Source organism: Taudactylus pleione, unplaced genomic scaffold, assembly GCF_031769625.1.
Source record: "Taudactylus pleione unplaced genomic scaffold, aTauple2 ptg000520l, whole genome shotgun sequence".
In the NCBI taxonomy this organism is placed as follows: Eukaryota; Metazoa; Chordata; class Amphibia; order Anura; family Myobatrachidae; genus Taudactylus; species Taudactylus pleione.
Genome location: NW_028284922.1, coordinates 9,057,484 through 9,072,190, shown reverse-complemented (window position 1 = coordinate 9,072,190; position 14,707 = coordinate 9,057,484). Strand labels below are relative to the sequence as shown.

The window sequence follows — 14,707 nt, the reverse complement described above, 5'->3', positions numbered from 1 at the left end:
TGGAATTACTGACATCAATAGTGGATAAAGAATTAGCTGCACTTACCATGCTATTCCAAATTCGGGAATTAATCAATTACTGACAGGTGATTGAACCTAATTACAGGCTATTTAAACCCTACTGTGGACACAGTCAAGTTATGCTGCCTTTTTGATAAAGCCACTGCTAGCGGTGAAACGCGTTAAGGGAACACGATTGCTCCACCTGTGCACTCCCGCATCTCTGGAATCATTACCCGCTGCCTAGTGGAGCCACACACACAAGCTTTCCGAGCTGTGAACAGCCGGTGAATCCATTCCTTTTTTCCACAACTCACCAGACTTCAGTTGCGAGGACACGGCTCACATCAGTGCAGCATGGGTACATCCACAACAGAGGACGGCTCTACAACTGACCGCAGGAACAGCGATCCCATTGTGCTGCCGGAGGATTTACCAAGCGCGGCAGTGGCAGACCTGTCCACCTGAGGAAGTGCTGTGGGTACGTGCATTACATGTGGACATTTTATCAGGTTATCATTAGCCATCATTTTTGTTCTGGCATATTCATCCAGCAGAACTATTATACGCTTTATTCACCCAGTATTCAAGAGTCTTTTTCTTATGGACAGATTCAACGTTCCAATAGTGACTTCTTTTTTGGTGTAGGAGGGACATATGAGTCATCTTATTCTGAATATTTGGATATGGGAGACTCAACCTGTACTATAAAAAGCTCCACAACTCCTTTGCAAAAACAATAAAAGACAAGCATACAGGCTCTAATTGCCAGTGAATATGTTTCCTTATTTGACTGAAGAAAACACACAGTCACATCTCCACCAGTCTGGTGACTGATGGTGTGGTTATAAGAACAATTAGCAGTTCAGATATATATATATATATATATATATATATACATATATATATATGACAAATGGATTGTATGTATGTTTGCTGTATCTGTAATTTTTAGGTGTATATCCCAATATATTGTCTATTTTTGATAATCTATGGCCATATTTTTGATAACTTTTTATTAAAATATCTTAGAATGATTTGAACAAATGTGTGAGTAATTTGACCAATTTGCAGCGCTTCCTGTACATCTTGTTTCTTTAATATGTAGTACAGGTTGAGTCTCCCATATCCAAATATTCCGAAATACGGAATATTTTCAGCATGACTGAGATAGTGAAACCTTTGCTTTTTGATGGTTCAATGTACACAAACTTTGTTTAAGGCACAAAATTATTAAAAATAAAGTATAAAATGACCTATAGGCTTTGTGTATAATGTGTATATGAAACATAAATTAATTTCATTTCTGTACACAAACTTTGTTTGAACCACAAAATTATTGAAAATATTGTATAAAATTACCTGCAGGCTGTGTGTATAAGGTTCATATAAAACATGAATGCATTCTGTGTTTAGATTTGGGCCCTATTCCTAAGACATTTCAATATGGCATACAAATATTCCAAGATACGGAATATTCCGATATCCAAAATACCGTTGGTCCAAGCATTTTGGATATGGGAGACTCAACCTGTACTGTAATTTTTATAAAAACAAAAATTCCTATATTTAATTTTACTACGTCAGACACATTTCTTATGCAAAATACCCCCCTGCTGGGGGATTAAAACAATGTATAATTTGTTATATCCCCCCAGAACTTTCCAGATAATACACTATTGGAAAACCTAACTGATGCGGATCACATGAAGCTCCCAGATGTGGTAAGGCCAGATTTGTTAACACCTTATTTAGGTGGAGTCTTGTTTGTTTTTGCTATCCTCCAATAAATAATAAGATGATATGCAAATAGTGTATATATATATATATATATATATATATATATATATATATATATATATGCACGGTGAAATAGCGGCACTCAGGAGTCTTCACAATAAGGTGAAACAACGTGTTTAATTCAACGTTTCGGGATACGGCAACCCCGCCTTCAGGAACACACAGATAACATACATGCAATACCAATGACCTTAAATACCTTTAGATGTGCTTGATTAAACCGTGTAACCTGTCCACCTCCGGATTACAGACCACACACTTCCGGTCGCGGCACCCGCGAACCGGAAGTGACATCATCCTATGTCCGGATGGTAATACAGGCACACTTGTGAATAAAAAAAGAATACTTTAACATATTACAAAAACAGTGAAGCGCTGCCACTGAACTGAACAGCGCTACATCGTGCCATATGCATACATATAAAATGAGTGACAGTGAAACATGTTTAAAAAAATGGTACATAGATACATACATAACCACATTGCCATCTTGTGGCCAAAACACGAAAACACATGCCAATATTTACTATGCAACTTCTATGCTACGATGTGAAAGTGCAATGCCATCTAGTGAACATAGAGAAAATTGCATGGTGTCCTAAGACACCAATGCAATCGAATAAGTGCTATTAAGTGCTTATGATACTAACTCATACCCAAGCATGTAAGTACTAACCTGTAATGACCATATATTAAACAACTTAAAAAATAATAATATAAAAAATTCTGGAGGATCTGGAGGATGCTGCAGGCATGTTGATGTGTGATCACTACGAGACTTTCAGTTTCTCAGACATTGAGGCTGATCAAATATTATATAAGGAACCTATTTTTGAAACAAGTTTGGAGACGTCTAATGAGGAACTGTTTAGGGAATTATTTAAACTCCACAAAAGACAAATAGACTTTTTATATCATGGGAGGACTCTTTCTGATTATTTTAGGAATAAGCAGATCCCCCGGGGTTTTAGGGTCCACAATGTTCCTACGATAGGACGGTATAGCATTCCCTTTTGCAAGAAGTGGATTGCTGTATTAAATAAATGTTCAATGGATTCAATCCTTTTGGTCATTGAAGAATCTACACGTGAATTGAATGATACCATGGTCAAACTAGATCAATTTGAAAAAGAATATTTAGATAAATTGAGGGAAGACTCTTCAGTTAAGTGGCTGGAAAAATTAAACGGTCAGGTGGAATCCTATAAGTGTGATCTACTTAAATATAAAAAAGTCCAACAAGACTATATGCACCACCGCGTATACCCTTGGCTTAACAACTCTACAAGTTCCAACAAAAATCAGGGGAAAACCCTGTTTTTTAGAAGATGGAAAGAGCAAGGGGGTCAATCCAGTACATCGGCCAGTGATGCCGACGATTTTGTCAGCCATTCCTCCAATACATCTGGTAGGGAGTTCCCTTTAGGGGTCAGCACCCGAGCAGGAGCTATCGCCCGGGGACAAAACCTACGAGGAGGGGTGGGCAATCCACGAGGAAGGCAAGGAGCCAGACCACGAAGGAACAAAAGGGATTAATTTTCAATCTTTCGTCTAAGCGTTTTGCCGGATGTTGGATTCAGCTTTGGAAGTAAAACAAGATCGGGTTCAACAGAACTTATCATATGCAGAAAGAGAAGCCCTTAGGCCATTAAGTAAACGTGAGGATATCATTATACGGTCTGCAGATAAGGGCGGTTCTATAGTGGTATGGGACATTATTGATTATAGAACTGAATGTTTACGACTCTTATCTGACACTGCTACCTATTGTATATTGGATACTGATCCACTTTTGTGTATAAAAAAGTTTTGGATGATATGCTTGAAGCAGTGGTCATGTCTGTAATATTGTCCAGGGAAATATTGGTTAAGTTAATGGTGGATTATCCAGCGGTCCCTGTGTTCTATGTGATTCCCAAAATCCACAAAGATACACAGAGGCCCCCGGGCAGGCCCATTGTGTCTGCCAGGGGTTCCCTCTGTGAGCCTATTTCTATTTATTTAGATGCGTATTTACAGAAGTGTGTACAAAATACAAGTACGCATCTTAAAGATTCTAGTGCTCTTTTGAATAAATTGCTGGTTTTGGGACCTGTACCTGACAACCTGCTGCTCATCAGACTTGATGTCACAAGCTTGTACACCTGCATTCCGCAGTCTGCGGGTGTGCAAGCTGTGAGAAGACTAATATTTGGAAATCCGAAATATGAGGGCCCTGACATTGAGTTTTTTTTATCTCTATTACAGTTTACATTAGAGCATAATTATTTTCTATTCGATGGCCGCTTTTACAATCAATGCACGGGATGTGCAATGGGCTCTGCTGTAGCCCCCTCCCTGGCGAATTCATTCATGTGGGAAGTTGAATGTGATCTATTTTTTGGCAGGAATGAGATCTCTGAGAACATTTTATTGTACTATAGGTACATAGATTATTTGATTGTGTTTTGGACAGGCTCGGAACAGAGCTTTGATGTTCTCATAGAGGCACATAACAAGTCTAACAGTCCAGTGAAATTCACGGTAACCAAAAGCACTACCCAGTTAAATTTTCTAGACATCAAGATAGAGGTAGAGAACAACATGTTACACACCTCATTATACACAAAAGCTACGGATAGAAACACATTGCTTAAATTTCAGAGTTTCCACCCATCCCCTACTGTGAGGGGTCTCCCATACTCTCAATTTTTGAGAGTATGTAGAGTGAACAGCAAACCTGATGAAAGAGAGAGGCAATTGAATGTTATGGTAGATAAGTTTCTACAAAGAGGCTACCCTTTGAATTTATTGCATGAGGCAAAGATGAAAGCTCTACAATTTAATAGGGAGGAACTATTATAGCCTAAAGCCCCTAAAGATATGACCAAGGTTATACCATGGGTCAATCAATATAGTGTTAAGAGCAAACACACTGGTCAGATGGCAAAAAAATTTTGGCCACTGGTCTCTACCGACCCAGAATTACCCATGCTTCACTCATCAAAAATAATGTCGAGTTACACGAGAAACAGAAGCATCAGGGATTGGTTGGTCAAAACGGACATCACCGGTTTTAAGACAACAATGATTGAGCCTACAGGGTTTTTACAGTGCATGAAAGGCTGTTTTAGATGTCTGGGGTGCACTACGTGCAATTATTTGATCCCAGGAGAATACATCTCTCTCCCTTATATGGGTAAAAAATGTAAGATCCAGTGGAGTTTGAGTTGCACGTCCACATATGTTGTGTATGTTCTGTCTTGCCCATGTGGGTTACACTACATGGGCAAGACAGAACATCAGTTCAAGGAGAGAATGGCTCAACATAGGTCTGCTGTTAGGGCGGACCTTCTCTCAGGACAGAGTGAACAGCCTGTGGCACGCCATTTTGCTAATTTGAAACAAGGCATGGCCACGTTAAGATATCGCATAATAGATCATATCCCAGTCTCTATTAGGGGAGGCAATAGATCTAAAAAGCTATTGCAAAGAGAAACGAAATGGATCTTCCGTTTAGACACAGTAGCACCTAGGGGCCTCAACGAGTCTCTAGGGATTCACAATTTTTTGTAAAGGGTCAATTAATCAATTTTCTGTAAGAAGCTTTTTTTATGTTACAGTATTTGTTTGAGTTTTCTCATTTTGGATTATTTTAGAGACAAAGCTGTAGATTTATATGGTATTATATTCATGGTTTCGTACAGGTATCCTGTGATGATAGCTAGCCACATATTGATGTAGTGGTGGCTATCTTTTTCAGCATCCTTCTGGTGTATATAGGGGGGCCTTGTCGCCTTTTTTGACATGTTTTCATTATTTACATTTATATTTATTTTTATTTTTCATTTTTTGACACTTGTGGTCACTTTTAACACTTGTCAGAGTATAGTGATGGTATTTGAAGACATCATTTTATTATTATTATAACAATTTTCATTATATAGTGGGGTATTTAATATTTTTTATATTATTATTTTTTAAGTTGTTTAATATATGGTCATTACAGGTTAGTACTTACATACTTGGGTATGAGTTAGTATCATAAGCACTTAATAGCACTTATTCGATTGTATTGGTGTCTTAGGACACCATGCAATTTTCTCTATGTTCACTAGATGGCATTGCACTTTCACATTGTAGCATAGAAGTTGCATAGTAAATATTGGCATGTGTTTTTGTGTTTTGGCCACAAGATGGCAATGTGGTTATGTATGTATCTATGTACCATTTTTTTAAACATGTTTCACTGTCACTCTTTTTATATGTATGCATATGGCACGATGTAGCGCTGCTCAGTTCAGTGACAGTGCTTCACTGTTTTTGTAATATGTTAAAGTATTCCTTTTTTTATTCACTAATGTGCCTGTATTACCATCCGGACATAGGATGATGTCACTTCCGGTTTGTGGGTGCCGCGACCGGAAGTGTGTGGTCTGTAACCCGGAGGTGGACAGGTTACACGGTTTAATCAAGCACATCTAAAGGTATTTAAGGTCATTGTTATTGCATGTATGTTATCTGTGTGTTCCTGAAGACAGGGTCGCCGTATCCCGAAACGTTGAATTAAACACGTTGTTTCACCTTATTGTGAAGACTCCTGAGTGCCGCTATTTCACCGTGGATTGTATAGAGGGGAGTGATCTCCACCTTATTGAGGGCACCTGGAGCAAGGTATTTGCCCGGATTTGGGCTTACGGAGTGCCGGGACATTTATATGTATGTATATATATATATATATATATATACACATATATATTCTGTATTTTTCTGCTTCCTGCTTAATGGTTTTCTACTGGGCCGCAATATTGTTACACAAATGTAAAAACCTAACAATGCTGGAGGGTTACCCACCAAATTCTATTGTAGTAAATACTGAAGGAAGGGGAATATGATATATCTGACTAATATATTTCAAACAGGATTGATACATATCAGCTGAAACCTTTAGCCAACAATTGGTTATGTTAGAAACAACTTTATTTTCTTTTGATCAGCTATGGTTTCAGAATCTGAATTTGGGGTAGGGGTGGCAGAGGGCAGTATAGCAGAAAGAAAATCCTCGAAACTAGTCTGCAGTTAGTTTTATTGTGCAGTAAATAAGTTAAAAATAATATGAAACAAGGACAACAACAATCCTAGACTTATCCAGCTGTAAATAACAGTCAAAGATCCCTCTCTACTTACTCATAAAATACCAGTTGCGGGTGAGATGTATCAAACCTTATAAAGAGGACAAGTGGAGAAGTTGGCCATAGCAACCAATCAGCTTCTAGCTATCATTTATCTAGTACATTCTATAAAATTATAGCTACAGTCTGTTTGGTTGCTATCTGTAACTTTTCCACTTGTCTTCTTTAGAAGATTGATACATCTCCCCCACAATGAGCAAGTTTTTCTAACTTACAAGTCAGAGGTCTCTGATTCAAAATTAACTTCCCTGATAGTGACATACATCTAGGAAACTGTGCTACCAATTTGTTAATACCTCTCTGCTGTAGCCTGCCAGTCAGTCTGTTACCAGCTTGGGAGGCCTGAAGACCAAAACTGTCCTGAAAAAATTTGAGGCCCATCTCCTCTATTCGCTCTAGGGACATTTAAACACACTACAGTTGCGAGAAGTTAAAAACGTAAGACACACATATTAACCATCAACTTTTTCCGTCTACACAATTATAATTGGATTTAAAAATTGGGGTAAACAGTCCGGCGGAGCTGGGGTTCCATCCGGCAAGGACAGCGGACGGGAAGCCTCTGGCATCCGCTATCAGCACCTCTCCCTCCTCTCCTCCAGTAGCTACTGCTTACAGGGGGCCGCGGATCCCATAAGTGCGCGCATGCCGCTCTGTTTAAAATTTAAAGGGCCAGGCGATGTATAGGGGAAATCTGATTGGCACCAGAATTGAACCTGGATCTATATAAGGAAGTTCCTGGGAGCACTCCAGTGCCAGAGTATAGGCTCATACCTTACTCCAGCATACCTGACTTTGTGCTAGTGTCTACCTGTTCCTGACCTTGGCTATTCCTTGTGGCTCATTTCCGTCTGATCCCCTGGTGATTCCTGATTCAACTTTAGCTTCTGTGTGAACTGATTCTGCCTTCTCCCTGGTACTTCGCTGTCCGTTTGGTTCTGACCCGGCTTGTCGACTATGCCTCATACGCCTGATTACATACATCTAGCACCACTCCCGAGCACACGAGCACCTGTACGAGGGAATCTGGCCGGAAGGTCACGACCTGAGTGTCGGGTGCCGCGAAGTCCATACCTCCTTGCGGGAGCCCCTGGTGAATACCACAGGCACGTTAGACTCTGCACCTCTGTTCTGGGTCTTCGCCAATCCCGAGTACGGGCCAACATCCATTACCCGTCTGAGTTGTGACAGTGGTGGCTTAAAATGGCCAAATTGCCGGTGGTTTGGACAAAACTCGTTGGTGGTTTTTTCCAAAAACCCTCCACAAATTTGCCGCATCTACAGTACATGGCCAATCAGAAGGTGAGGGCTCCCAATACACCATTAATGAAGGCTGCTATCTTTATGTACTGATGAAGGAGAAAAATAACAGTAATATTACTCCTATAGGGGCAATGTTATATTATTAATGTCATTCATTGCACAAATGTTTAGTTGGATCAAGTGGAAAATATTATTAATTAATTCTTAATTTGTTGTAAAAAAACCCCTATATATATATATATTTATATATATATATATATATATATGTATATATAGTCAAATCAGATGTAGTGGCACTCTCAGGACTTGTAATCCAACGTCCTGATGAAGTTTTGTATTAAATGAAACGTTGACCACATGGAGGTACCTGTTGTGTGTTGGGTGTCATTACACCACGAATATGTTGGATTACAAGTCCTGAGAGTGCCACTCCATCTGATTTGACTATTTATGATTTTTCTTTGGAGGCACCCAGGCTGGATGGTATTTATATTGCCCTGAGTGCCAGCACAGCTTTGATTGTAATATATATAAGGGCAACATTAATAATTTTATAACGTGTGCACCATTTTTAGAGCCATAAAATAATAAATGTTGCCCCAGTCATAACTTTAACACAAATGAACGATTAATAATATTGCTGTCTTAATAAAATCAAATATTAATTTTGTACCCAAATATATTGATAAAATAATATTACCCCATAAGAGTATTATTAATGCTATTTTCCTTTATATAATGAGTGTCTTCCATAAAAGTGTACAGGGAGTCCTCACCTTCTGATTGGCCACATAGCTCATACAGCAAATTATTTGAGCTATCTCGCCAGTCATTACTGCTTTAATCGTATAACCTGTTTTTTTTTTTTTTGAGGTTTTAAAAACTGCTGCTTGATACATTTTATTTCTATAATAGTGGAACATCGGCATAGTGATGTGTATGATGGTGGTTTCTAAACTTTCATGTATCTGGCGTTTTTTTTTTTTTTTTTTTGCAAATTACTTTTAGTAAATTTGGAAGTTTCAAAACTGCCGAAAAGTTACCAGAAAACTGTTGTTTCTAATAAACTGTCCTTTAGTCAATCTACCCCATAGTCTGGAGAGGATGAGGTACAGAGAACAGTGGAAGCTAGTCACAAATTTGAGGAGCAATAGGATGCTGTGGCTGCTGGCATACTGGCTGACACACAGGGAACAGCAGAAGCTGGTCACAGGCTGAGGGTACAGAAGTGTGCCCTGGTGACTACAGTGTCAATATCGACCTATGGTATTTAGGAGACAAGATAGTCAGGCACAAAGAAGAAGTCAGAAATCCAGAAGATAATATATTCAAATACATGCCACAGGCGCCAGAGAGCAATGCAGTCTACTGATGTCAGGGATCAGTGACAGGAATCCAGTTAGCGGATATTAGAACACAGGAACCAGTGTTATTGCTGGTTAGATATTGTATAGAGACAATGAAATAAAAGAACAGAATACCTCCTCTGCCACCCCTACTCCATCCTGTCCCGACCCCATAAGTAGCACCCCTACTCTGTGCCGTCCTCATACTTACTCCTTTCCTGGCACCCCGGCAGGTTCTCCTCTTCTCCGACTAGGTCTCCCTAGCAGTGGTAGCCATAGGACAGTTGGCGTGCTCCAGCTCCCAGTGTGCATGCATGTTGGAGACTGGAAAGACCATTAGAGAATTATTATATAGATTTATGTCGCTCTGATTTCACATAGCTAGGTACAGTCCGTACTTAGGAAGGACTGCCTATACTCCGGCAAACTCATCCCATTGGCCAGGACAAATGCCGCAATTTTTCCCCACAAACCCATTATGGAAAGATATTAGCAGCTGCACAAGTTATGTGACATCACCAAACAGCATTATATATGGGTGTAGTAGGTATTACGGCCCACAGTTCAAATCCTGGCACCTAAGTCTCCCAGGGGGGGGGTGACTTATCCTAGCCTCCCCCCGGGGGTGCCTAACCCTAACACCCCCTTCCCCTAGCCTAACCCTAATCCTACCGGGGGGGGGGTGCCTAACCCTAAGTCCCCCCTGGAGCCCTAAAACCTATCCCTCTACCCCGCGGCTGTCCGCGCCCGGCTTACCTTCGTTCGGTATGCCGGGGCGTCGGGCTCCCGGTGTAGGTCTAATGACAGGCGTCAGGATTTTGACGCCTGTCATTAGCACCTTGCCGGGTTAGACAGTCGGGAAGCCGGCGGTCGCCATTTAGACCGTCGGCTACCTGACTACATCCCTTACATACATATTAGGTAGGAAACTCATTGTACCAACAATCCTTATAGCAAATATATAACATGTAAGGTTGGGAAATCTAAAGAAAATGAAACTTAATTTTATATATTTGTAACATATGAGACCTAATACTTTTTCTTATGTTGAAGGTTAAAGACTTCATTAAACCAGTTGAAGACAAGAAAAAGGATTTCAAAACATTAATGAAGCCCGTTTGTCACCCGCTACCACATGTCACGGTACTTACTTTGTATATTATCATTTGATGTTTGAATTTTTCAAGCAGAAATTTCTTCTTCACATAGGAAGTATGGGAAATGTATTTATTAATATTTTTATTTCCAGGCATTAATATGATAATTACAGGACCTCAGTAAGTGTTTGCTAGTTATGGCTGTTTTCTTTTTCTAAGCATTATGTGTACAGTAAGTCCAAGTTGCACTCAATTCACAAATCAATGACCTTATAATACCGTTAGATATAAAACCAAATCCTGAGAATATTTAAAAAATCCAACCCGGAAAATCAGTAATCATGCACAGGGCACATCAGATAATCCAATCATAATGCAGGGTCAACAATATTAGCCACAAGGTGACTCACAGCACTAATAAATGCAGCAGTATGCCACACTTACAGTTCCTCCGGACTCGCTGATTTCTGTTCGCAGCCCCACAGGATTGAATAGAAAAATCTACGTGTGCAGTGCATAAGGGGGCAAGTTGCGGTGCCGTTGCCAGTACTTACTACGGAAACTTGATCCCTACATATTGGAGACATCCAGCATAAGGGCAGTGTCTAGTCACTTTCAAAACTACTTCCAGAATCTTTGACAGTCATCACTGATAATTGTACTGAGACATGTTACCGCTTTTGTCCTTCCTGTACACAAGCCCCATATCACCTTCCAGACCTGGAGGTGTGGGTGATGTGGAGATGACCATGTGAAATGCCTGCTTGTAAAGCAGTGTGGAGATCATGTTTGTTTTTGTTGAGGTTCTTTTAGAGGAAAAGGTCACGAATGGTAATTAGGGCCTGATTCAGCTATAGACGGAATAGCTAATCTGCTCGCAAGCATCTTAGCTATTCCATCTCTGCAGATATTCTAATGCAGCAGGAGGCATCATGCCTCCTGCTGCATTACGTATCCGAGCTGCGTTGTCCAATGCAGCATCGAATACGCAGCGGAACACCGGCCGGCTGTGGTAACCCATTGGGCCGTCGCAGCTGTGAGGAGGAGGCCAGGAAATCTCCATCAGCCGACAGAGATCCTGGCCTCTTCCCTTCCCCCCCAACGGTGGTGACACGCCTCAGTTTCACGTAACGGAGACAGTCTGCTGACAGTTTGCGCACGGGCTTGCAAACCCATTCTGCACATGCGCAGAACGGGTCGGTCACCTGCGTAGATTCCCTATCATCGGAAAAATGCGTTGAGCAGTGCACTAGCCAGCACTGCTGAATCAGGGCCTGATTCAGAGCCGGACGCTATTTGCGGACGCTTGTTCAGAAAAAGGGGCTCGATATTTAAAGTGAGTGCTCGCTCTTTGCGGTCTGTTGACGCCTCTATGTCTGAGCGAGCGTCCGAAACATGCGCTCGCTATTTTGTAAAGACGCCCCTTGGCCGCTCGCATCATACGTCATCTCCGCTATTTATTAGATTAATCGAGTACATCGAAAGGCGTATGAACTGCTCGCTATTCTTGTGGTAGCATTTTCCTACCGCAATCATGCGAGCAGTTCAGGCTAAAAGACAACCAAGTGACGTGGTCGATGATGCTGCTTTGTTAATTATGCACACCCTTAAAACGCCCGTTTTGACCGTTTGGCACGCCTGCGTTCGGATCTCCACTCCCCGTTTTCAAGCACCTTCCCCTGTTACCACCCACAAACGCCTCATCCTGTCACTCAAATTAGCAGGCATTCGCTATTTTGCGAGCACACGATTTCCTGACCGCACTGACTTGTTGGCGCATGCGCATTACAACCCATACGCATGCGCAGATGTGCGAACATCGCTCGGAGCAAACGAGTGGCCGCTTACAAGCGGCTCTGAATCAGGCCCTTAGTTTGTTACAGACAGAGCATGCATTCCACAGGGCACATATAAGGGATTTTGAAAAGGATTTAGGAAAGGGATATGTTTGTGATTTGCTGATTTCTATAAAATCAGAATGAAGTACAGATGTGCGGCACTTGGATTTGGTAATATAGCTCAGCAGCTAGAATTGACAGAGGAGATATTGTAAGATATAAAAGGTCTTATTTTATGCTGGCTAGTTTGGGATATTTCATACTAGGAAAGAAAAATAGGAAATAAATTCATGAATGTGAATTAGGGTGGAGTGAGACATACATGCCGACTATCTGGCTGCCCCTTCCGGGAGGGAGCAGCCAGATCGGCATTACTGTGGGGGCGGGGCCAGCAGACGGGGGGCGGGGCCGGCAAGATGAGAAGTTTTTGTGGGCAGGGTGGAGCCACGCGAGCGCGTCATTTTGGCCCCGCCCCCACTACACACTGCCGATATTACAGGCAGTGTGAAGCGGGGGGCGGTGCCAAAATGACGTGAATCGCGTTACCGCCCCCCTTCGCTGCCGGGAGACTTGCGGTGGGACAGGAGGGGTCGGCGGCAGCCGGGAGACTTGCCTGCCATCCCGGGAGGTCGGGAGCGGCACCCGATTTTCAGGAGGCTCCCGACCAAATCGGGAGGGTAGGCAAGTATGGAGTGAGGTAGAGAGAGGGTAATATGCCTGTTAATATGCAGTGATGGACTGAGGCTTTAAATTGGCCCCGGCATCCATCTGTGCGCGTAATCTCACCCCGGCACGCTCCCCTACTCCCTGCATGCACCAAATCAGCCCTGTGCGCGCAATCTTGCCCGGCACGCTCCCCTTCTCCCTGCAGGCACTAAATCAGCCCGGCATCCATCTGTGCGAGCAATCTCGTCCCGGCACGCTCCCCTCCTCCCTGTATGCAGTAAATCGGCCCCGGCATCCATCTGTGCAAGCAATCTCTCCCCGGCACGCTCCCCTCCTCCCTGCATGCACCAAAACGGCCCCGGCATCCATCTGTGCATACAATCTCACCCCGGCACGCTCCCCGTATCCCTGCATGTGCCTATCTTTGGCATTTCCCTGTACAAAGCCCATCAGGCATTTGTCAGAGGCAGTCTGGCCCTATGTTTGTATGATGTAGATTTGGGGTTGCATGTTGTAATTCTTATGGGTAAATTTACTAAAGTGAGAGTTTTTAGAAGTGAGCTTAAGAAGTGATGTTGCCCATAGCAACCAATCAGATTCTACTTAACATTTAACTAGCACCTTCTAGAAGATAATAGCTAGAATCTGATTGGTTGTTATGGGCAACATCACTTTTAAAACTCACTTCTAAAAACTCTCACTTTAGTAAATATACCCCTAAGAGTAATCATGTGGCAAATATCCCCAACAGGTCATACCTGTATTTTCAAGAATTTTGTTTGTTGTAACAGGTGTCATCATTGCTATCAGCAATACAGAATGCACTCATCTCTATGTGATTGAAGGAATGCTGAAATTATGACCCATTGGTGGTATTTGAGCATTGGAGTTGAAAATCTCTGTAATAGGGACATAGTAAGAAGGAAAGTACTTTGAACATAATGGGTGGGATGTACTAAAGGGAAAATGCGGGAAGACTCCTCGTTTTCGGGGTTTTTACCGCATTCTCCATATGCACAAATTATCGGAATGCATTGTCCTGGTGGGTAACTCTACCTTCAGGTGGCATTACGCAATAGAAGCCTATAGGCTTCTTATTGGGACACTCCCCCTTGCGAGGGATCCAATATTATCACGCCCCCTGCGGCCCGTGGCATTCTGTGTATGTGCAGAAGGACAACAGAAGGACTTTTGGGTATTAAACCCGGAAGTCTCTCTCTCTGGAGCCATCGCAAAGGACAACTCTTATCGGGATAGCTGTCCTTTGCGGTATTCTAGGTATATACCGTGGAAATCAACCACGGTATGTACCCGAAGACAGGCGGGATGTACCGCATTACAAGTGCGAAGCTTAGTACATCCCACGCAATGGGAGCTGACAGTTTTAGAATAAATTACTCTGAAATAAATGTAGGAAATAGTTTATTACCATTTATATTTTATTTATATGGTGCCCCAAGGGTTCCGTAGTGCGGTATATAGGTATAGAATATAAAACAAAATTACAAAGGTAAAAAATGTAGGCA

The 14,707-nt window shown here is 41.9% G+C and overlaps 1 protein-coding gene across 3 annotated transcripts in view; it reads left to right on the top strand.

The window, feature by feature from the left end:
* Positions 1–14,707, top strand: part of LOC148501331 (uncharacterized) — a 276,950-nt gene that overhangs the window by 37,413 nt on the left and 224,830 nt on the right. For all 3 annotated transcript variants that reach the window (XM_088450639.1, XM_088450638.1, XM_088450640.1), the window contains exons 4-5: positions 1,659–1,724; positions 10,634–10,723. In XM_088450639.1, coding sequence (XP_088306765.1) covers positions 1,659–1,724; positions 10,634–10,723 — 156 coding nt within the window. The remainder of the gene's footprint in view (positions 1–1,658; positions 1,725–10,633; positions 10,724–14,707) is intronic.